The sequence below is a fragment of the Entelurus aequoreus genome, linkage group LG18 (assembly GCF_033978785.1).
Source record: "Entelurus aequoreus isolate RoL-2023_Sb linkage group LG18, RoL_Eaeq_v1.1, whole genome shotgun sequence".
Taxonomy (NCBI): Eukaryota; Metazoa; Chordata; class Actinopteri; order Syngnathiformes; family Syngnathidae; genus Entelurus; species Entelurus aequoreus.
Genome location: NC_084748.1, coordinates 46,249,638 through 46,272,137, shown reverse-complemented (window position 1 = coordinate 46,272,137; position 22,500 = coordinate 46,249,638). Strand labels below are relative to the sequence as shown.

The 22,500-nt window shown below is 39.9% G+C and overlaps 1 protein-coding gene and 1 long non-coding RNA gene across 9 annotated transcripts in view; one reads left to right on the top strand and one right to left on the bottom strand.

Annotated features, from left to right (window-relative positions):
• Nucleotides 1–22,500, top strand: part of LOC133634191 (ankyrin-2-like) — a 195,092-nt gene that overhangs the window by 95,964 nt on the left and 76,628 nt on the right. For 6 of the 7 annotated variants that reach the window (XM_062027272.1, XM_062027268.1, XM_062027270.1 and 3 more), the window contains exons 5-11: nt 2,036–2,134; nt 2,199–2,384; nt 12,785–12,883; nt 17,546–17,644; nt 17,703–17,801; nt 22,134–22,331; nt 22,468–22,500. The exon at nt 22,468–22,500 is cut by the window's right edge and continues 66 nt beyond it. In XM_062027272.1, coding sequence (XP_061883256.1) covers nt 2,036–2,134; nt 2,199–2,384; nt 12,785–12,883; nt 17,546–17,644; nt 17,703–17,801; nt 22,134–22,331; nt 22,468–22,500 — 813 coding nt within the window. The remainder of the gene's footprint in view (nt 1–2,035; nt 2,135–2,198; nt 2,385–12,784; nt 12,884–17,545; nt 17,645–17,702; nt 17,802–22,133; nt 22,332–22,467) is intronic. The other variant, XM_062027271.1, reaches the window with a different exon arrangement.
• LOC133634192 (uncharacterized) overlaps nt 1–22,500 on the bottom strand; it is a 120,779-nt gene that overhangs the window by 67,371 nt on the left and 30,908 nt on the right. The window lies entirely within an intron of this gene.

The following is a 22,500-nucleotide window of genomic DNA, read 5'->3' as shown; positions in this document are numbered from 1 at the left end:
AAATGGAGTATTGTTGGCACTTTCTGGATGTTTTTAAAGAGTATAGAGAGGACCCTCCCTCTGTTGACTCAATTGTTAGATATTTATTTACCATTTTGAATGCGTCAAAAAAGCCAAACATATGTGTTCTTGTCTTACATAAGGATTGTGAATGATACACAGCACACCTCTTTCCAATGTTGGCGTATTTCCTGTATGACTGACCTAATAATATGGTCAGAGTGCAGAAGTGTTACTACTGTGAAGTCACTCTACGAAAATAGCCGAAATATTGAAAATGGCCGACATAATTTATGGCATTTTGTGATGTTTAGATGTTTACATATACCACTGTTGGCGTTAACGCACTTTTTGTGTCTTTTTACGCAATGAAATCGGAAAGGATCGTGTATTTCTGGAAGTCCGCGCGTCCCCAAGACACAGATTTTTATTTTATTTTTTATTTTTACCAACCCTGCCTTTTCTGGGTCAAAACTCCAGTTTACTCAGTTTTTTTTTTATCGATTATCGGTTTTTGCCGGTGTTTTGTTTATATTTGCCCAGTCAAATGTACGTCCCTGTTTATTGTGTTTTTATTGGTTGACTTCAAAGTAATGAACTTTCCGGTACAATTTCCTATTTACATATGCAAATAAAAAAATTGTTTTCTTTTGTATTATTTTTGTAATGAATTTAGTAACGTTTATGACAACCTTTTTCCAAAACCCAATGTAGAATGTGAGATATAACAGGATAATGCATACATTTATCATTTGTTTTCTAAACGGTTACAAAAATGTGCGACCCCAAAAATTTACTGTGGGACCCCATTTTTATGACTTGATGGGGCCCCTGCGACCCCACTTTGAAAATTCCTAGCGCCAACACTGATATACTGTAATATTGTACATGGTAATTGGGATTTGTTATATATTGTATATATTATATAAAAATATAATATAATATAAATAAATAAATAAATGGGTTGTACTTGTATAGCGCTTTTCTACCCTCAAGGTACTCAAAGCGCTTTGACACGGGAGCTGCCATGCAAGGCGCTAACCAGGATCCATCAGGAGCAAGGGTGAAAGTGTTTTGCTCAAGGACACAACGGACGTGACTAGGACGGTAGAAGGTGGGGATTGAACCAGGAACCCTCAGGTTGCTGGCACGGCCACTCTCCCAACCGCGCCACGCCGCCCCCCCGTATAATATATCAGTATATATTATATACTGTATATATAATATGTGAATATTACATATGTGTTATATTTTATATTACTACTATGGTACATTTTTAGTCTACTTTATGTCAGGTTCAAACACTGATGACATCTATTAAACAAGACAAGAGGCAAAGAATTAAACAGAGACAGAATTCAATTTGTACTCAATATTGAGGAGAGTCGTCTGTACACTGTACCCTTGCACAGTATCTCAGCACGCTCTGCCAAAAGATTGCACGCCTCCTTCTTTTATTTTGGACCCTCCCCGACCACATGGCCACCCACCGCTGTTTCCAAAGGACAAAGGTCGCAAAAAGAGTTCGTAAAATAGTTCCAAAAGAGGTCCATAAAATAGTTCAAAAAGACGTTCGTAAACCAGTTCAAAAAGGAGGTTCAAAAAGAGGTCGTCTGGAAATTGGGCAGATCCTGTCTTCTCTCCGCTTTGAAGTCCTTGGGTTAGAACAATATCTTTCTGTTGATTACCATACATGAAAGAACACAGGAACACCTTCATCTTGCTTCCCCCCTACACAGTTGAGTTTTACGAGCCTTACTCTTGGTAGGTTTCAAAGACAGCTTTTGTCTTCTCACCAGACCCTCAATGTAACACAAAGTTTTTGTGATAATTTAGAAACAATTATTCTAACACTTTATACCGGCAGTATCCTTTCCATCCTTAACCCTTTCCATCCTTTGTAACTGAGCTATTGTGTGGAACAATTTCCCTTGTGGATCAATAAAGTTTGTCTAAGTCTAAGTTTGCAAATGGAGGTTCCACTGAACTAGAATAAAGGAGGTGTGTTGTTAAAAAAAGGGTATTCTCCCCACAGAATGGCTTCACTCCGCTCTACATGGCGGCACAGGAGAACCACCTGGAGGTGGTGAGGTACATGCTGGAGAACGAGGGAAACCAGAGCATTGCAACAGAGGTAACTTAACATATCCGCCTTTGGTGTCAGAGGGAAATGGTTTGACTTGTTGGTGTCCCCAAAGGACGGTTTCACCCCGCTGGCCATCGCCCTGCAGCAAGGCCACAACTCTGTGGTTTCCCTCTTGCTGGAGCACGACACCAAAGGCAAAGTGCGCCTTCCCGCCTTGCACATCGCGGCGCGCAAGGACGACACCAAGTCGGCCGCGCTGCTGCTCCAGAACGACCACAACGCCGACGTGCAATCCAAGGTGAGTGCTCTACCACTCGCTCTTGGAACTCGCCAGGAAAGCCGGGATCGTGGACTACCTGCGTTAGTCTGGTCTCCCTTGTCCTCTCCTTTTGTCTCCCAAGGGTGCAACCTTGTTCGCCCGTATTTACACTGCAACGCGGAACGGCAGCGGAACGGCGGACTTTTACGAGATCTTTTACGCCGATCTGCGCGTAATCGGGTGATAAGTGGAGTTTTTGTGAATAAACCGATTATCCCAGGTCTGGGCAATTATTTTAGAGAAAAAAATGTGTCCGGGGGCCGGTAAATCTATTTTTAGGAACACTAATACAAAACCTCACAATAATGTCTGATTGAATGCTAAAAACGTTATGACAGACCGCCTTAAATGGAATGGAATTGTAATTTTTTTTTACTGAATGAGACACCCAGAAAGAAAATAAAGAACGTGGGATTTACAATATTAACTATGAAGGATAAAACACGGAATATTGACAACATATGAACGTCACACCCACTCTCCATAACTATGAAGGATAAAACACTGAATATTGACAACATATGAACGTCACACCCCCTCTCCATAACTATGAAGGATAAAACACGGAATATTGACAACATGTGAACGTCACACCCACTCTCCATAACTATGAAGGATAAAACACTGAATATTAACATATGAACGTCACCCCCCACACCATAACTATGAAGGATAAAACACTGAATATTGACAACATGTGAACGTCACACCCACTCTCCATAACTATGAAGGATAAAACACTGAATATTGACAACATGTGAACGTCACACCCCCTCTCCATAACTATGAAGGATAAAACACGGAATATTGACAACATATGAACGTCACACCCACTCTCCATAACTATGAAGGATAAAACACTGAATATTAACATATGAACGTCACCCCCCACACCATAACTATGAAGGATAAAACACTGAATATTGACAACATGTGAACGTCACACCCACTCTCCATAACTATGAAGGATAAAACACTGAATATTAACATATGAACGTCACCCCCCACACCATAACTATGAAGGATAAAACACTGAATATTGACAACATGTGAACGTCACACCCACTCTCCATAACTATGAAGGATAAAACACTGAATATTAACATATGAACGTCACACCCCCTCTCCATAACTATGAAGGATAAAACACTGAATATTGACAACATGTGAACGTCACACCCACTCTCCATAACTATGAAGGATAAAACACTGAATATTAACATATGAACGTCACCCCCCACACCATAACTATGAAGGATAAAACACTGAATATTGACAACATGTGAACGTCACACCCACTCTCCATAACTATGAAGGATAAAACACTGAATATTAACATATGAACGTCACACCCCCTCTCCATAACTATGAAGGATAAAACACTGAATATTGACAACATGTGAACGTCACACCCCCTCTCCATAACTATGAAGGATAAAAAACTGAATATTGACAACATGTGAATGTCACACCCCCTCTCCATAACTATGAAGGATAAAAAACTGAATATTAACATATGAACGTCACACCCCCTCTCCATAACTTTGAAGGATAAAACACTGAATATTGACAACATGTGAACGTCACACCCCCTCTCCATAACTATGAAGGATAAAACACTGAATATTGACAACATGTGAACGCCACACCCCACTCCATAACTATGAAGAATAAAACACTGAATATTGACAACATATGAACGCCACACCCCACTCCATAACTATGACCGATAAAACACTGAATATCGACAACATATGAATGTCACACCCCTCTCCATAACTATGAAGGATAAAACACTGAATATTGACAACATGTGAACGTCACACCCCCTCTCCATAACTATGAAGGATAAAACACTGAATATTGACAACATGTGAACGTCACCCCCCTCTCCATAACTATGAAGGATAAAACACTGAATATTGACAACATGTGAACGTCACACCCACTCTCCATAACTATGAAGGATAAAACACTGAATATTGACAACATATGAACGTCACACCCCCTCTCCATAACTTTGAAGGATAAAACACGGAATATTGACAACATGTGAACGCCACACCCACTCCATAACTATGAAGTATAAAACACTGAATATTGACAACATATGAACGTCACACCCTCTCCATAACTATGAAGGATAAAACACTGAATATTGACATATGAACGTCACACCCCCTCTCCATAACTATGAAGGATAAAATACTGAATATTGACAACATGTGAACGTCACACCCACTCCATAACTATGAAGGATAAAAAACTGAATATTAACATATGAACGTCACACCCCCTCTCCATAACTATGAAGGATAAAACACTGAATATTGACAACATGTGAACGTCACACCCACTCTCCATAACTATGAAGGATAAAACACTGAATATTAACAACATATGAGCGTCACACCCCCTCTCCATAACTATGAAGGATAAAACACTGAATATTAACAACATGTGAACGTCACACCCACTCTCCATAACTATGAAGGATAAAAAACTGAATATTAACATATGAACGTCACACCCCACTCCATAACTATGAAGGATAAAACACTGAATATTAACAACATATGAACGTCACACCCACTCTCCATAACTATGAAGGATAAAACACTGAATATTAACATATGAACGTCACACCCCCTCTCCATAACTTTGAAGGATAAAACACTGAATATTGCACCCCCCACACCATAACTATAAAGAATAAAACACGGAATATTGACAACATGTGAACGCCACACCCCCTCTCCATAACTATGAAGGATAAAACACTGAATATTGACAACTTATGAACGCCACATCCACTCCATAACTATGAAGGATAAAACACTGAATATTGACAACATATGAACGTCACCCCCCACACCATAACTATGAAGAATAAAACACGGAATATTGACAACATGTGAACGCCACACCCCCTCTCCATAACTATGAAGGATAAAACACTGAATATTGACAACATATGAACGTCACCCCCCACGCCATAACTATGAAGGATAAAACACTGAATATTGACAACATATGAACGCCACACCCCCTCTCCATAACTATGAAGAATAAAACACGGAATATTGACAACATGTGAACGCCACACCCCCTCTCCATAACTATGAAGGATAAAACACTGAATATTGACAACATGTGAACGTCACACCCCCTCTCCATAACTAAGAAGGATAAAACACTGAATATTGACAACATGTGAACGTCACACCCCCTCTCCATAACTATGAAGGATAAAACACTGAATATCGACAACATATGAACGTCACACCCCCTCTCCATAACTATGAAGAATAAAACACGGAATATTGACAACATGTGAACGCCACACCCCCTCTCCATAACTAAGAAGGATAAAACACTGAATATTGACAACATGTGAACGTCACACCCCCTCTCCATAACTATGAAGGATAAAACACTGAATATCGACAACATATGAACGTCACACCCCCTCTCCATAACTATGAAGGATAAAACACTGAATATTGACAACATGTGAACGTCACACCCCCTCTCCATAACTATGAAGGATAAAACACGGAATATTGACAACATGTGAACGCCACACCCCCTCTCCATAACTATGAAGGATAAAACACTGAATATTGACAACATATGAACGTCACCCCCCACACCATAACTATAAAGAATAAAACACGGAATATTGACAACATGTGAACGCCACACCCCCTCTCCATAACTATGAAGGATAAAACACTGAATATTGACAACATGTGAACGTCACACCCCCTCTCCATAACTAAGAAGGATAAAACACTGAATATTGACAACATGTGAACGTCACACCCCCTCTCCATAACTATGAAGGATAAAACACTGAATATCGACAACATATGAACGTCACACCCCCTCTCCATAACTATGAAGGATAAAACACTGAATATTGACAACATGTGAACGTCACACCCCCTCTCCATAACTATGAAGGATAAAACACGGAATATTGACAACATGTGAACGTCACACCCACTCTCCATCCACATATTTTACAATCAAGCGAAACGCATCAAATATGCAACAAACACAGCGAAATATGAATGCGAAGGGTAAAAAAACCCCCACCTACAATCTGATATATCACTAAGATTTAGAACTTTGTTGTAAAAACGTCTGTCCCTGACACCTGCATTTCAGGCTGGCCGCTCTGGAAACACTCTGTGGAAACGCTCCCCACCCACACTGCTTGGTGCCTGGTCTGAGCTGCTGTGACTTAGATTACCATAGTAACTGATTAGATTACCATAATAACTGCAAAAGCGCAGATTCCAACCATTAAAATACTGAAGACTTACGGTCATTAGAAAACATGACTGTACATCATAATGGCAGCTACACTTTCCATCTTAAAGATCTAAAAAAATATTTGGGAATGTCCGGCGGGCCAGATTGAAAATCTTACCAGGCCTTAATTTGACCAGGTCTGGTTTCTTCTGTCCTTCCAGAGGAGCAGACGCAAATAAACTGCCATTTGAGATACGTAACAACCGCTCAACGGTGACACGGCGAAACGTCTTGAGCTTTGCCGTCCGTCAGTAACCATCATCTGTTTATTTGTTTAGTTTAGTAAACACAATGGGCCTTTTTGCGTGTACATTACCATGGAGACACTCATTTCCCTCCACATTTAGGTTATGCTCTATAACAGGGTTAGAGGTGGGAATCTCACCTTAAAAAAAGGAGGATTTTATTTCGAAAGTGGAAAATGTATTTTGTGTTTGTGCGTGACTTCCTGTCGAACACACGCAGATTTTGGCCAATTTGAACGCACACTACGGCACAGGAATGCGGAACAGAACCGCCACATCGCTGCCGTCCGTGAACACATTGACTCGAATGAAACCGGAAATAGTCCGCATTAGTGGTGGCGCCGTTCCGCCGCCATTACCCATCCAGTGTAAATCCAGTGTGTTCCAGTATGGTGGAGAAAGTGATTTCCCTAACAAGCCCACACCTATCCCCCCTTTCTCTCTCTGCCTACTAACCAGATGATGGTCAATAGAACCACAGAGGTACACCAACTGACTCCTCAGCGCTCCATTTCATTCATTTGACCATCTCTTCCAGTTTAGCTCTACCAGGACTTCCTGTAGTCTTGCATGCCTTAGTAGAAGCAATATGAACGCATGTGTGATACACCCCAGCATGGCTTCCATGCTTATGTTCATGTGTAGCTGCCAGGTTTCCCACAAAGGAGATGATTCCTTAAGTTGACAAACATTTACTAGCAATTAGCTCACATTTAGTTAGCATCTTTACTGGTTTGTTGTTTTCCTCGCCCTCACCTGCAAGCATGCGTACATCAAAGCCCGATGATCTTGCTGTTTTTTTTTGAAGGATCTTTAAGTTAACTGTGTTTCTTAATCGGATTGCACCATGTCTATCAGAACGGGAAGGTAAGGAGTGAACACCTACTGTACGGCTGACTGTACTTCAGATGTGTTTGTAGCTCAGAGCTTCTGTTTTTTAGCCTTCACTGTCCGTTTGTCTGTCGGCAACGTCCACGTAGTGAGTCGTCGCTTTGTGGAGCTTCTCTATCGTCCTTTCTTTGTTGGACACGCTTGGACTTTTTCCCTGGCACAAAAGAAAGGGTCGTGCATGCCTTGTCTGGGGAATGCTCGTTTTTTTTGTATGTTTCTTACAGGGTTTGAAAGGGCAGGGGTTTTTGCAATGCATTGTGGGTAGCCATTGTTCTTGTTTACATGGCCGTACTCAACCAGCGGTGTCGCGAGAGAGAGCAACGAAGCGGATTAAAAAGGATCATACGAAAGAAGAAAATCTGGGGACTGTACCAAAACAAACTGGACCTTGTCCCAGAGCCAATTGGTAGATTTGATCCATATATGGGCACGTTCAATTGACGAGATTTGAGCAAGTTCCCGAACATTTTCTGTATCCCGATCGTCCACCGAGTCAGTTTTTATACAGGCCAAACGTTTCGGAATGCCAAGTCAGTCAAGAAAACTTTGGAATTGGACCTTGTCGTCCTTTCAGAGGTAAGTCAACAGGACTTGTCACTAGCTGTGAGGTGGTTTTTGAGACGTTTTGATGTGGAAGTGTTTCGCAAAAGCATGATAGAAATACTTTTTTTCCGCATTTAGAGGGCACTTGAACACCGAGCCAACGGGGCATCAATGTGACGGGTCGTCTCGGTCTCAGTTCCGATGGGTCGGCCGGGGGGAGCGAGGCGCGTCTCGTGGGTCCCTTCCCCGCAATAGGCTCGGGGAGACCCACTTGCCCAAACAAAGTTGAGGGCGCCACTGGCTTCGTCTTCTACTGACATCACTCAACCAGCGGTATCGTGAGAGAGAGCACCGAAGCGGATTAAAAAGGATCGTACGAAAGACAAAAATCTGGGGACTGTACCGAAACAAACTGGAACTTGTCCCAGAGTCAAAGTCACGCCAGTTGGTGGATTTGATCCATATGGGCACATTCAATTGACGAGATTTGAGCAAGTTCCCGAACGTGTCCTGTATCTCGATCGTCAACCGAGTCAGTTTTTATACATGCCAAACATTTCGGAATGCCAAGTCGGTAAAGAAAACTTTGAAATTGGACCTTGTCGTCCTTTCAGAGGTAAGTCAAAAGGTCTTGTCACTAGCTGTGTTTCCATTGCCCCGAGAAATGCCCAAAACCTAAATATCGCAATAAAAACTGGTAATGGAAAATATTTAGAAAAACCTCTCAAATTTTGCACTCTCATGAGGTGCTTTTTGAGACGTTTTGATGTTGAAGTGTTTCGCAAAAGCATGATAGAAATACTTTTTTTCCGCATTTAGAGGGCACCTGAACACCTAACCAGCGGAGCATCAATGTGACGGGTCGTCTCGGTCTCACTTCCGATGGGTCGGCCGGGGGGAGCGAGGCGCGTCTCGTGGGTCCCTTCCCCGCAATAGAGGCTGACACGCAGGCTCGGGGAGACCCACTTGCCCAAACAAAGTTGAGGGCGCCGCTGACTTCGTCTTCTACTGACATCACTCAACCAGCGGTATCGTGAGAGAGAGCACCGAAGCGGATTAAAAAGGATCGTACGAAAGACGAAAATCTGGGGACTGTACCGAAACAAACTGGACCCTGTCCCAAAGTCACGCCAGTTGGTGGATTTGATCCATATGGGCACGTTCAATTGACGAGATTTGAGCAAGTTCCTGAACGTGTCCTGTATCTCGATCGTCAACCGAGTCAGTTTTTATACATGCCAAATGTTTCCAAATGCCAAGTCGGTAAAGAAAACCGTGGGTGTGTGCGAGACCTTGGAATTGGACCCTGTCGACCTTTCAGAGGGAAGTCAACAGGACTTGTCACTAGCTGTGTTTCTATTTCCCCGAGAAATACCCAAATCTAAATATCGCAATAAGAGACTGGTAATGGAAAATATTTTGAAAAACCTCTCAAATTTTGCACTCTGAGGTGGCTTTTGAGACTTCGATGTTGAAGTCTTTCGCAAAAGCATGATGGAAAGATTATTTTTTGCATTTACATGCCAACGGGGCATTAATGGGACGGGTCATGTCGGTGTCACTTCCGATCGGTCGGCCGGGGGGAGCGAGGTGCGTCTCGTGGGTCCCTTTCCCGCAATAGAGGCCGACACGCAGGCTCGGGGAGACCCACTTGCCCAAACAAAGTTGAGGGCGCCGCTGGCTTCGTCTTCTACTGACATCACTCAACCAGCGGTGTCGCGAGAGAGAGTTTTGAAAGCGGATTAAAAAGGATCCTACAAAAGAAGAAAATCTGGAGACTGTACCGAAACAAACTGGACCTTGTCCCAGAGTCAAAGTTACCCCAATTGGTGGATTTGATCCATATGGGCACATTCAATTGACGAGATTTGAGCAAGTTCCTGAACGTGTCCTGTATCATGATCGTCAACTGAGTCAGTACGGGCCAAACGTTTCCGAACGCCAAGTCGGTAAAGAAAACTTTGGGTGGAAAAAACATTTAAATACTTTTTTTCCGCATTCAGCGGGGCATCAATGTGACGGGTCGTCTCAGTCTCACTTCCGATCGGTCGGCCGGGGGCAGCGAGGCGAGTCTCGTGGGTCCCTTCCCGGCAGTAGAGGCTGACACGCAGGCTCGGGAGACCCACTTGCCCGAACAAAGTTAAGGGCACCGCTGACTTCGTCTTCTACTGACATCACTCAACCAGCGGTATCGCGAGAGAGAGCACCGAAGCGGATTAAAAATAATCTTACCAAAGAAGAAAATCTGGGGACTGTACCGAAACAAACTGGAACTTGTCCCAAAGTCATGCCAGTCGGTGGATTTGATCCATATGGGCACGTTCAATTGACGAGATTTGAGCAAGTTCCCGAACATTTTCTGTATCCCGATCGTCCACAGAGTCAGTTTTTATACAGGCCAAAAGTTTCGGAATGCCAAGTCGGTAAAGAAAACTTTGGAATTGGACCTTGTCGTCCTTTCAGAGGTAAGTCAACAGGACTTGTCACTAGCTGCGTTTCCATTGCCCTGAGAAATACCCAAAATCTAAATATCGCAAAAAGAAACTGGTAATGGAAAATATTTCGAACAACCTCTCAAATTTTGCACTCTCATTAGGTGGTTTTTAAGACATTTCGATGTTGAAGTGTTTCGCAAAAGCATGATAGAAATACTTTTTTTTTCGCATTTAGAGGTCACCTGGAACTTGTCCCAAAGTCATGCCAGTCGGTGGATTTGATCCATATGGGCACGTACGTTCAATTGACGAGGTTTGAGCAAGTTCCCGAACATTTTCTATCCCGATCGTCCACTGAGTCAGTTTTTATACAGGCCAAACGTTTCGGAATGCCAAGTCGCCAACGGGGCATCAATGTGACGGGTCGTCTCGGCGTCACTTCCGATCAGTCGGCTGGGGGGAGCGAGGCGCGTCTCGTGGGTCCCTTCCCTGCAATAGAGGCCGACACGCAGGCTCGGGGACTTGCCCGAACAAAATGGAGGGCGCCGCTGACTTCGTCTTCTACTGACATCACTCAACCAGCGGTATCGCGAGAGAGAGTTTCGAAAGCGGACTAAAAAGGATCGTACGAAAGAAGAAAATCTGGGGACCGTACCGAATCAAACTGGACCTTGTCCCAGAGTCAAAGTCACGCTAGTTGGTGGATTTGATCCATATGGGCACGTTCAATTGACGAGATTTGAGTAAGTTCCCGAACGTGTCCTGTATCTCGATCAACCACAGAGTCAGTTTTTATACAGGTTAAACGTTTCCGAATGCCAAGTCGGTAAAGAAAACTTTGAGTGTGTGCGAGACTTCGGAATTGGACCTTGTCGTCCTTTCAGAGGTAAGTCAACAGGACTTGTCACTAGCTGTGTTTCCATTGCCCTGAGAAATCCCCGTATTAGAGGCCGACACGCAGACTCAGAGACCCACTTGCCTGAAAAATGTTGAGAGCGCGGTAAGGACTTTGCCTTTGAGCAATCACCCGCTGTCTTGGTCTTCTACTGACATCACGGCACCAGCGGTGGCTGCAATATCTTCCTCAAAGTGGAGTTTCGCGGGATGAGATTTTAGGAGAATGATGTCCCTTTTCATGGAAACACCTACAAAAAGTCGCAAATGTACTTTGTCGACACTTTTAGAAATGTCGCCTTTATTTTGCGAATAACTGCAATGGAAACGCAGCTACTCAGAAATGTGTTTCAAACTAAATACACCTAAAGTGTGAAAAACATCAATGTGGGAAATATTTCTCAGTTATTGATCTATGATTAGAGATATTGCTTTTTTCCCCCAAATACTGTATGTGGTTCCTAACTAAGCTTAGCTTAGTTTAGCTAATGCTAACAGCCTACCAAAAGCTACGTGTGAAACAGAATAAAAGATGCTTTGATTGAAACTTAGCAGTGTGAAAACACCAACATGTACCAGGTGATGGCGTTAAAAGTCATGTTTGATAGTCTCACGGCTGCTATCCCGGCTGTTTATTAGCTTCATAACCCGACTTCCTTGGCTTATCTTCTACGCTGGAAATGAGACAAATCTCACTAAAATGTTTTGGCAGTTATTGATGCCGCACTTTTGCGCCATATTTGCAACTTGTTAAAGAAAAAAACACAACTTTAGTACATAGTCCTGCATTGAAGCCAATGTAAAGATGCTATTCCGAAGACCCATGATGCATTGCGTTCCCAGGTCCTACTTTCGAGCCCTGCTGATGTCAGTGTGTTTTTCTTCCTCGCATGTCGCCTCCTGCTAATGCAACTTAACTTCAATTTCTGTTCTTGTCTTTCTTTTTGCCTGATTTCCGTTTCTTTGGGTTTGCAACTGGTTCTCCTGTTTTCACCTGCTGTTTTCCACCGGTACTCCCTCTCTCCTCTCCTCTTCCCCCTGTCTCAAACAGAGCGGTTTCACCCCTCTGCACATCGCCGCTCACTATGGCAACGTGAATGTCTCCACCCTGTTGCTGAACAGAGGAGCCGCTGTGGACTTCACAGCAAGGGTAGCCGCCCTTTTTTACACTTCCGTTGTGTTTCTACTCGCATTCACAAAGCAACCTGCTGGATCAAATATGCATAATAGGAATTGTGTAATGTCCCTCATTTCTCCGAGATTAGATAGACTCTTGTCTATAAAGCAGGGCTACTCAACTGGAGGCCCGGAGGGCAGATTCAACCCGGTAATGACACCATACCAACCCTCAAAACGTGGGAGACAAAGGTTCTCGCTAGAGATGTGAATCTTTGTGCTCCACACGATTCCATTTGATTCTTGGGGGTAACGATTCGATTCAGAATCCATTCTTGATTCTAATAACATTGGGTGCCAGCGCTATGAATAACTACATTCCTCCATAAAATAGATAAATAGCTCTGATCAATTTCTTATGGCCTGAAAATGAAATCTCAGATTTATGTTTGTTGCTTTCGAAATTGTGCCGTTTCTTATCACAAGATTGGCAATAAAAGTTAAAAAATAGCGTCAGACTTTGTGATTTCTTTTGGGGGCTACATTACATGATATTACTTTTTTTTTAAATTAAGTTTTAAAAAAAACAACCTTATTTTCAAGATGAATAGCTCTGATCAGTTTCTATATGACTTAAAAGAAAACTGGTTTTGTTGAATAAAATTCTAGCATTTAATAAAGTCAAAAACAAATAAGACAAAAAGAGAAGTATCCAACACTTCTCGTTTCTAAAGTAAATGTGTACAACAGTACATCAACAATATGATTTGTCTGAGTGGCTGGACGGGACAGATTGGAAAAAAATTTTAGATTTTTTTAATCGACTAAGAATTGTTACAAATAAGAATTAATTTGAAAGTTTTTATTTATTTAAAAATGTTTTTGACACCCCTCATTTTTGCAACATATTCCTAATAATACCAGAGTTGCAAGTGTAAATACATTGTAAGAGCCATGCATTATCATCTCAAAGGGGGGCCTGTGATGAATTTATAATACATTTAAATAAATGTTGACACAATGCCTCAAAATAAAATCTCAGATTTTTGTTTGTTGCTGTCGGAATTGTGTCGTTTGTTATCATAAGATTGGCAATAAGAGTTAAAAATAGCATCAGACTTTGTGATTTCTTTTGGGGGCTACATTACATGATATTACTTTAAAAAACAACAACTTATGTTTGAAAAAACAACCTTATTTTCAAGATAAATAGCTCTGATCAATTTGTATATTACTTTAAAAAAACTTTTGTTGAGTAAAATTCTAGCCAAACATTTAATAAAGTCAAATATAAATAAAGCGAAAAGAGAAGTATCCAACACTTCTCTTTTCTAAAGTCAATCTGTACAGCAGATTTAGACCATCTCAAACTCAAGGCCCGGGGGCCAGATGTGGCCCGCCACTTCATTTTTTTTGTCCCTGGAAATAATATGTATCAATAGAGTACTGTAACCTTTTTTACTAACTGTAATCTTTCTTTCTATTTTGGGGAGAAAATTTTTTTTACTCCATGTAATCACAAATTAGGTTATCTTAAATATTGTCTAATTAAGCAAAAATAGACGATCAAACATTCAAACCATTTTTTAAATAGAAATAAATACTAATAATAATGATTTCAAAGCAAGTTATCCATCAAAGTGTGCAATGTAAAAGTAGCAATAGATTTCATGGTCAAATTGTGAAATTTACTGTGGTTTTTACAGCATTTTTCTCTAAATGAAAAAAACTACTTTTTTTTTACTGTTTTGGCATTTACAGTAATACACCGAAAAGTCTACAGTTGTTGATTTGCGGTAAAAAAAAAAAAAACAAACAAACTGGGAGCTCAGGTGACAAAATTTTTCTGTAAAATTTAAGGTTTTTTTATTTACAGTAAAAAAAGAAAAAGAAAACGTACATTTTACAGTAAAATTCTGGCCACTGAGCTGCCTTTTTTGCCGTAAAAACAGCAGTACTGTTTTTCCATTTACAGTAATATACCATTAATTATGAGGTGGAATTATTGCAGCTTAGCATATTTTTTTTACATTTTAGTTTAAAAAAAAAATTACTAATAAAAATGCATTAAAAAATTGTGTAATAATAGTATTCACTGTTAGAAGGCCCTCTGGGGCCAAACATAACTGCCATGTGGCCCTCAGTGAAAACCACTTTGACACCTCTGATCTACATCAACAATATGATTTGTCTGAGTGGCTGGGCGGGATAGATTTTAAAAAAATAAAATAAAATCTAAATTAAATTTTTTTGAATCGACTAAGAATCGTTACAATTAAGAATTCATTTGAAAATATTTGAACATGTCTTGAACATGTTTTTTTTTACACTTTCGCATTATAACAATTTTGTTTGACTTGTTTCTTGCTGTTGGAATTGTGCCGTTTGTTATCACAAGAATGGCAATAAAAGTTGAAAATAGCGTCAGACTTTGCGATTTATGTTGGGGGCTACATTACATTATAATACTTTAATTTGTTTTCAAGTAAAAAAAAACAACTTATTTTCAAGGTGTGGTAATAAAAATGCAGTGGCGGCGCGACGCATTCAATGACATTAAGGGCAAACCCTTAAGTTATTGACCTTGAAACTACAATGGTGAAAATACTTTAGTAATGAAAAATATGTTTATTACATTCGAAAGGGTTACTTGCATTGTTATTATTATATATTATGTTTACATTAGTGCTTCATTTGGCCAAAGTTAATGTAAACTTTTCAATAGGGATGTCTGATAATGGCTTTTTGCCGATATTCCCCAACTCTTTAATTACCGATACCGATATCAACCGATATATACAGTCGTGGAATTAACACATTATTATGCCTAATTTGGACAACCAGGTATGGTGAAGATAAGGTACTTTAAAAAAAAAAATTTATAAAATAAAATAAGATAAATAAATTAAAAACATTTTCTTGAATAAAAAAGAAAGTAAAACAATATAAAAACAGTTACATTGAAACTAGTAATGAATGAAAATTAGTAACATTAACTGTTAAAGGTTAGTACTATTAGTGGACCAGCAGCACGCACAATCATGTGTGCTTACGGACTGTATCCCTTGCAGACTGTATTGATATATATTGATATATAATGTAGGAACCAGAATATTAATTTAACTTTTGTGTGAATGAGTGTAATAAAAAACAACAACAAAAAAACCGATACCGATAATAAAAAAAAACGATACAGATAATTTCCGATATTACATTTTAACGCATTTACACTTTCGCATTATAACAATTTTATTTGACTTGTTTCTTGCTGTTGGAATTGTGCCGTTTGTTATCACAAGAATGGCAATAAAAGTTGAAAATAGCGTCAGACTTTGCGATTTATGTTGGGGGCTACAATACATTATAATACTTTATTTTGTTTTCAAGTAAAAAAAACCAACTTATTTTCAAGGTGTGGTAATAAAAATGCAGTGGCGGCGCGACGCATTCAATGACATTAAGGGCAAACCCTTGAAACTACAATGGTGAAAATACTTTAGTAATGAAAAATATGTTTATTACATTCGAAAGGGTTACTTGCATTGTTATTATTATATATTATGTTCACATTAGTGCTTCATTTGGCCAAAGTTAATGTAAACTTTTCAATAGGGATGTCCGATAATGGCTTTTTGCCGATATCCGATATTCCCCAACTCTTTAATTACCGATACCGATATCAACCGATATATACAGTCGTGGAATTAACACATTATTATGCCTAATTTGGACAACCAGGTATGGTGAAGATAAGGTACTTTAAAAAAAATAAAAATAAAATAAGATAAGTAAATTAAAAACATTTTCTTGAATAAAAAAGAAAGTAAAACAATATAAAAACAGTTACATTGAAACTAGTAATGAATGAAAATGAGTAAAATTAACTGTTAAAGGTTAGTACTATTAGTGGACCAGCAGCACGCACAATCATGTGTGCTTACGGACTGTATCCCTTGCAGACTGTATTGATATATATTGATATATAATGTAGGAACCAGAATATTAATAACAGAAAGAAACAACCCTTTTGTGTGAATGAGTGTTAAAAAAAAAAAAAAAAAAAAAAAAAAAAAAACCGATACCGATAATAAAAAAACCGATACCGATAATTTCCGATATTACATTTTAACGCATTTATCGGCCGATAATATCGGCAGGCCGATATTATCGGCATCTCTACTTTTCAACATCATTGTCCGAAGCTTACAATGTTGACTTAATATAATATCGATCTACAATAGGACACGGACATTACATTTGTTTTGAGTTGTAAAAAAAAAGTGTTACGTTTGTATACAGCAACTGAAGAAAACAACGCAGTTTGGACACCCCTGAAGTATACTAAAACAAACGATTTTAGAAGATGCTCGTTCTCAGAAGGGGAGGTGCTTAGCTTTTTGAAATTGTGGCCCCTACAACAATTGAGTTGAATAGCTCCGCAATAAAGGATCATCTTATTTTTTATTGGAATCAAACATGTGACCAATTACCCCCCTTGTGTTTTCTCCACTCCTTTTTTCTCCATTTAATTGTCACCAGTCAGCTCGCTGGTTTTATGCATTCTTAGCCAAACCGCATGTCACAGGATTTACCTGCGGGACCCTTTTAAACGCAATATCCAGTAGTTAGTGAACAAACAAAGCGAGCGTTTCATTGCCGTGATTGTGCGGTCACGTCCTTCTCTATGCTCCCTCAGAACGGAATAACGCCTCTGCACGTGGCCTCCAAGAGAGGCAACACCAACATGGTGGTCCTGCTGCTGGACCGAGGCGCTCAGATCGACGCTAAAACCAGGGTGAGTGTGCACAAAAGGCATGTTTCATAGTGAGATATGTCACGACCTGCCCTCCCAGGATGGACTGACTCCCTTACACTGCGCAGCCAGAAGTGGGCACGATCCTGCGTTGGAGTTGCTGCTGGAGAAAGGAGCCCCCATCTTGGCCAGGACCAAGGTACCCTAATGCGGCACACACCTTTATTAGGCACACCCTCTTGAGATGTGTCCAACTGATCCCACATTCAGTATTGACAAACTTTTAGATAGGGCGGGACCATTACGGCAAAAATAATAATCGCCATTATTTTGTTCGAGATTGAAATCCCGATGAATAACACGATTATTCAGTACCGTATTTTCCGGACCATAGGGCGCACTGCCGATGAGCGGGTCTAGTCAGGTCTATTTTCATACAAAAGGCGCACCGGATTATAAGGCGCATTAAAGGAGTCATATATATATATTTTTTTTCTAAATAGAAAATACTTCCTTGTGGTCTACATCAGTGTTTTTCAACCACTGTGCCACGGCACACTAGTGTGCCGTGAGATATTGTCTGGTGTGCCGTGGGAAATTATGCAACTTCACCTAATTTATCCCAAAAATATTTTTGGCAAATCAATAATTAGAATCTGCCAATAATGTGCCGTTGCTTAGTGTCTGTGCTGCGTAAAACTCGGCAGGGTAACCACGTAATACTCCATGTCAGTAGGTGGCAGCATTGCTTTGTAAAAGTCGGAATGTGTCGGGTGAGACGAGGATGGTTTGTTGTGATCCCGATATGCAGACCACAGTGGGAGGCAGGGTGCAGGTAAAAAGGGTATGTAATGCTTAAACCCAAAATGAACGAAAGGAAAAGGCTATGCAAAACAAAAGTCAAACTGAACTGGCTACAAAGTAAACAGAGACAGAATGCTGGACGACAGCAAAAACTTACGGTGTCCACAAAGTACATCCGTACGTGACATGAAAATCAACAATGGCCACACAAAGAAGGATAGCAACAACGTAAATAGCCTTGCTTGCTAACACAAAGCAGGTGCGCGGAATAGCGCTCAAAGGAAGACATGAGGCCACTACAGGAAAACACCGGCAAAACAGGAAGGGCCACCAAAATAAGCAAGACAAGAACTAAAGCACTACACACAGGAAGACACCAACACACTCAAAATAAGACACGACGACTTGGTGGAGTTAATTTTTTAAAGTTTTCTGCTGGTGGTGTGCCTCCGGATTTTTTTTATGACAAAAATGTGCCTTGCCTCAAAAAAGGTTGAAAAACACTGGTCTACATAACATGTAATGGTGGTTCTTTGCTCAAAATGTTGCATAGATGAGGTTTTACAGACCATCTGACAGTCGCTTCAGGATGTTTTGTGGGCGCTCTTATTTACGTGCCTCCACTTGGACAGCGTCGTCTTTGTTGTAGCGGTGTAGCGTGCAAGGACGGGAGTGGAAGAAGTGTCAAAAGATGGAGCTAACTGTTTTAATGACATTCACACTTTACTTCAATCAATAATGGAGCAGCATCTCCTCATCCGTGGCTCACTAGTGCAACAACAACGCCCGAAATGTGTCCCGTGAAAAACCGTACGACCGAAACCCTCTAATAATTAAAGTTCCTTGGGTGGATTATGTAAACTCACCATACCGGTATGTTTTTAGTGCTTTCATGGTGAGTTTACTGACAGATATAAGTACAAACTTTACACTTAGAAATGGCAACAGTGGAGGATGAAAGTCACATAACAAGAAGGTAGAGAAAAAGAAGAAGCTTATCGACTACGGTGTCGGCACCGACTAAAAAGGCGGACGCGCGCACATTTTCAGGACTGAGGCAAATCCCGAATAAACATCAGCAGGTACCAGAAGGTAAGAAAAGTTGGTTTTGCATAATATTGCGAAACAAAATGACAGATAATGTCTTTCCTTATACACACACCATAATAATACTCCTATGTTGAAGCACAGTACAATCCATCAAGCGGTGTGGCTTCATAGCTTACCAAAGTCCTACTAAAACATTTTGAGACATTTTTGAGTGTAGTGTGTAATGTTCTATTTTCTCAATAGAACATATAAAATGTTGGTGTTGTTTACTTGAGACATATTGCCATCATAGTGCAGTCTACACTTATCTCTTATGTTTGACTGCCATCTACTTGTCACACTTATCATTACACCATGTCGGTAAGCTCAACCAAACTTATTCCTTACATTATGCGCACTGGTTCTAAGGCGCACTGTCGAGTTTTGAGGAAAAAAAAGGATTTTAAGTGTGCCTTATAGTCCAGAAAATACGGTAATATAAAATTTGAACATGTTGGAATGCGAAACTGTATAAATCACACTTATTGTTTTTATTAATTAATGCTGTTGTTGTTTTGGGTTTATTTTTCTTAATCCTTTTGAACATGTCCAAAATAAAATATATATATATATATTAATTTATTTGAAAATAAATAAGGACATTTACAACAATAGCAATATGATATAACAACAAAATTAAGTTTTTCCGTTTATTGCCTTTTGTATCGTAAATACAATTTAATAAAATTTAAAAAATCCTGAAATCAAAAAATAAAGTGTGATTTTTCGAACATGTTTTTTTTTACAGTTTCGCATTCTAACATGTCCGAATTTAATTGTACTTGTTTGTTGCTGTCGGAATCGTGCCATTTGTTATTATAAGATTGTCAATAAAAGTTAAAAATAGCGTCAGACTTTCGACATCTTCAGAGGATTTTAAAAATATTTGAAATCACAGCATAATAATTGTGTAAATGTATCAATAACTTTATTTTGTTAGCGCTGTCAGACCGGATGTTGCGCACAGCGCTGTTATTGTGAAGGGGGCGCGGGGGAAGTGTGCTGCTGTCCGGATCTTGACGAGTAAGGAGAAGACTTGAGGCTTTTAGACACACAATAAGAGAGAGCCTCTCAAGTTGTGACCGCTGTTTGTCCATTGATGTTACACCCGTGATGTCGTTCACAACAACACAAGCAGATAAAATTGTTCTTGCTAGCTTTAGCTTCCTAGTTTTAAGCGGTCGTCTCCATGTTTATTAGTATCAGCACGTGTTTCAGGGATGAATTAGCGGTACCGGACTCATTTATTTTCCCAAACAAAATATACATTTACAATAATAACAATAGCAACATAATATAACAACAAAATTCAGTTTTTCCGTTTATTTTCTTTTACACTTATTTTACCACCATTGTGTGCTTTTTGTATTGTAAATAAAATGTAATAAAATTCAAAAATCCTCACATAAAAAATAATAATAAAAAAAATAAATTTTGATTTTTTTAACATGTTTTTTTTTTTTACAGTTTCGCATCCTAACATGTCCGAATTTTATTTTACTTCTTTGTAGCTTTTGGAATTGTGCCGATTGTTATCATAAAATTGTCAATAAAAGTTAAAAATAGCGTTAGATTTTAGACATCTTTAGAGGATTTAAAAAAATATTTGAAATCACAGCATAATAATTGTGTAAATGTATCAGTAACTTTTATTTTCCCAAACAATAAACACATTTACAATAATAACAATAGCAATATAATAAAACAAAAACAAAAAATGTTTTTCCGTTTATTTCCTTTTACACTTATTTTACCACAATTTTTGTATCATAAATACAATTTAATAAAATTCAAAAATCCTCACATTTATTGGTGCAAAACATCTTTAGAGGATTTAAAAAATATTTGAAATCACAGCATAATAATTGTGCTTTAGCTTCCTAGTTTCAAGCGGCCGTCTCCACGTTGTTTAGTATCAGGACGTGTTTCGGGGATGAATTAGCGGTATCGGACACCTTTATTTTCCCAAACAAATGTTCCTTCTCCTCACAATGACAACGTTGTTTAGTATCAGGACGTGTTTCAGGGATGAATTAGCGGTATCGGACACCTTTATTTTCCCAAACAATAAACACATTTACAATAATAACAATAGCAATATAATAAAACAACAAAATTATTTTTTTCCCGTTTATTTCCTTTTACACTTATTTTACCACAATTTCGTAATTACAATAAATAAAATCCAAAAATCCTCACATTTATTGGTGCAAAACATCTTTAGAGGATTTAAAAAATATTTGAAATCACAGCATAATAATTGTGCTTTAGCTTCCTAGTTTCAAGCGGCCGTCTCCACGTTGTTTAGTATCAGGACGTGTTTCGGGGATGAATTAGCGGTATCGGACACCTTTATTTTCCCAAACAAATGTTCCTTCTCCTCACAATGACAACATTTCACTCACATTTATGTCAATTTCCCTGATATTATTCTGCATTTAACATCGGATTCTGTTTAGTTAACACGTAAATGTCTTGCTTTTTTTGTTGACTTTAGTGATTATTGATCAAAAGTAACAACCATGGTGTAGACGTGCTCTTTCTTTCACTAATGGCTTTTTTCCGATTGCCATGGCGAGAAGCTGAGTGAGAAATGGGATGTGTTTCTGTCATTCCTGACCACGTGTCCCCCTCCCAGAACGGACTGTCCCCGCTGCACATGTCGGCCCAGGGCGACCACGTGGAGTGCGTGAAGCTGCTGCTGCAGCACAAGGCGCCGGTGGACGACGTGACGCTGGACTACCTGACGGCGCTGCACGTCGCCGCCCACTGCGGACACTACCGGGTCACCAAGCTGCTGCTGGACAAAAAGGCCAACCCCAACGCCCGAGCACTGGTAACGCGCACGTGGTACGGCCGACTTGTGAGTTGGGAACGACGTGTCTCTGTGTACGTGTGTGTGTGTGTGTGTGTGTGTGTGTGTGTGTGTGTGTGTGTGTGTGTGTGTGTGTGTGTGTGTGTGTCTGTGGCAGAATGGATTCACGCCGCTGCACATCGCCTGCAAG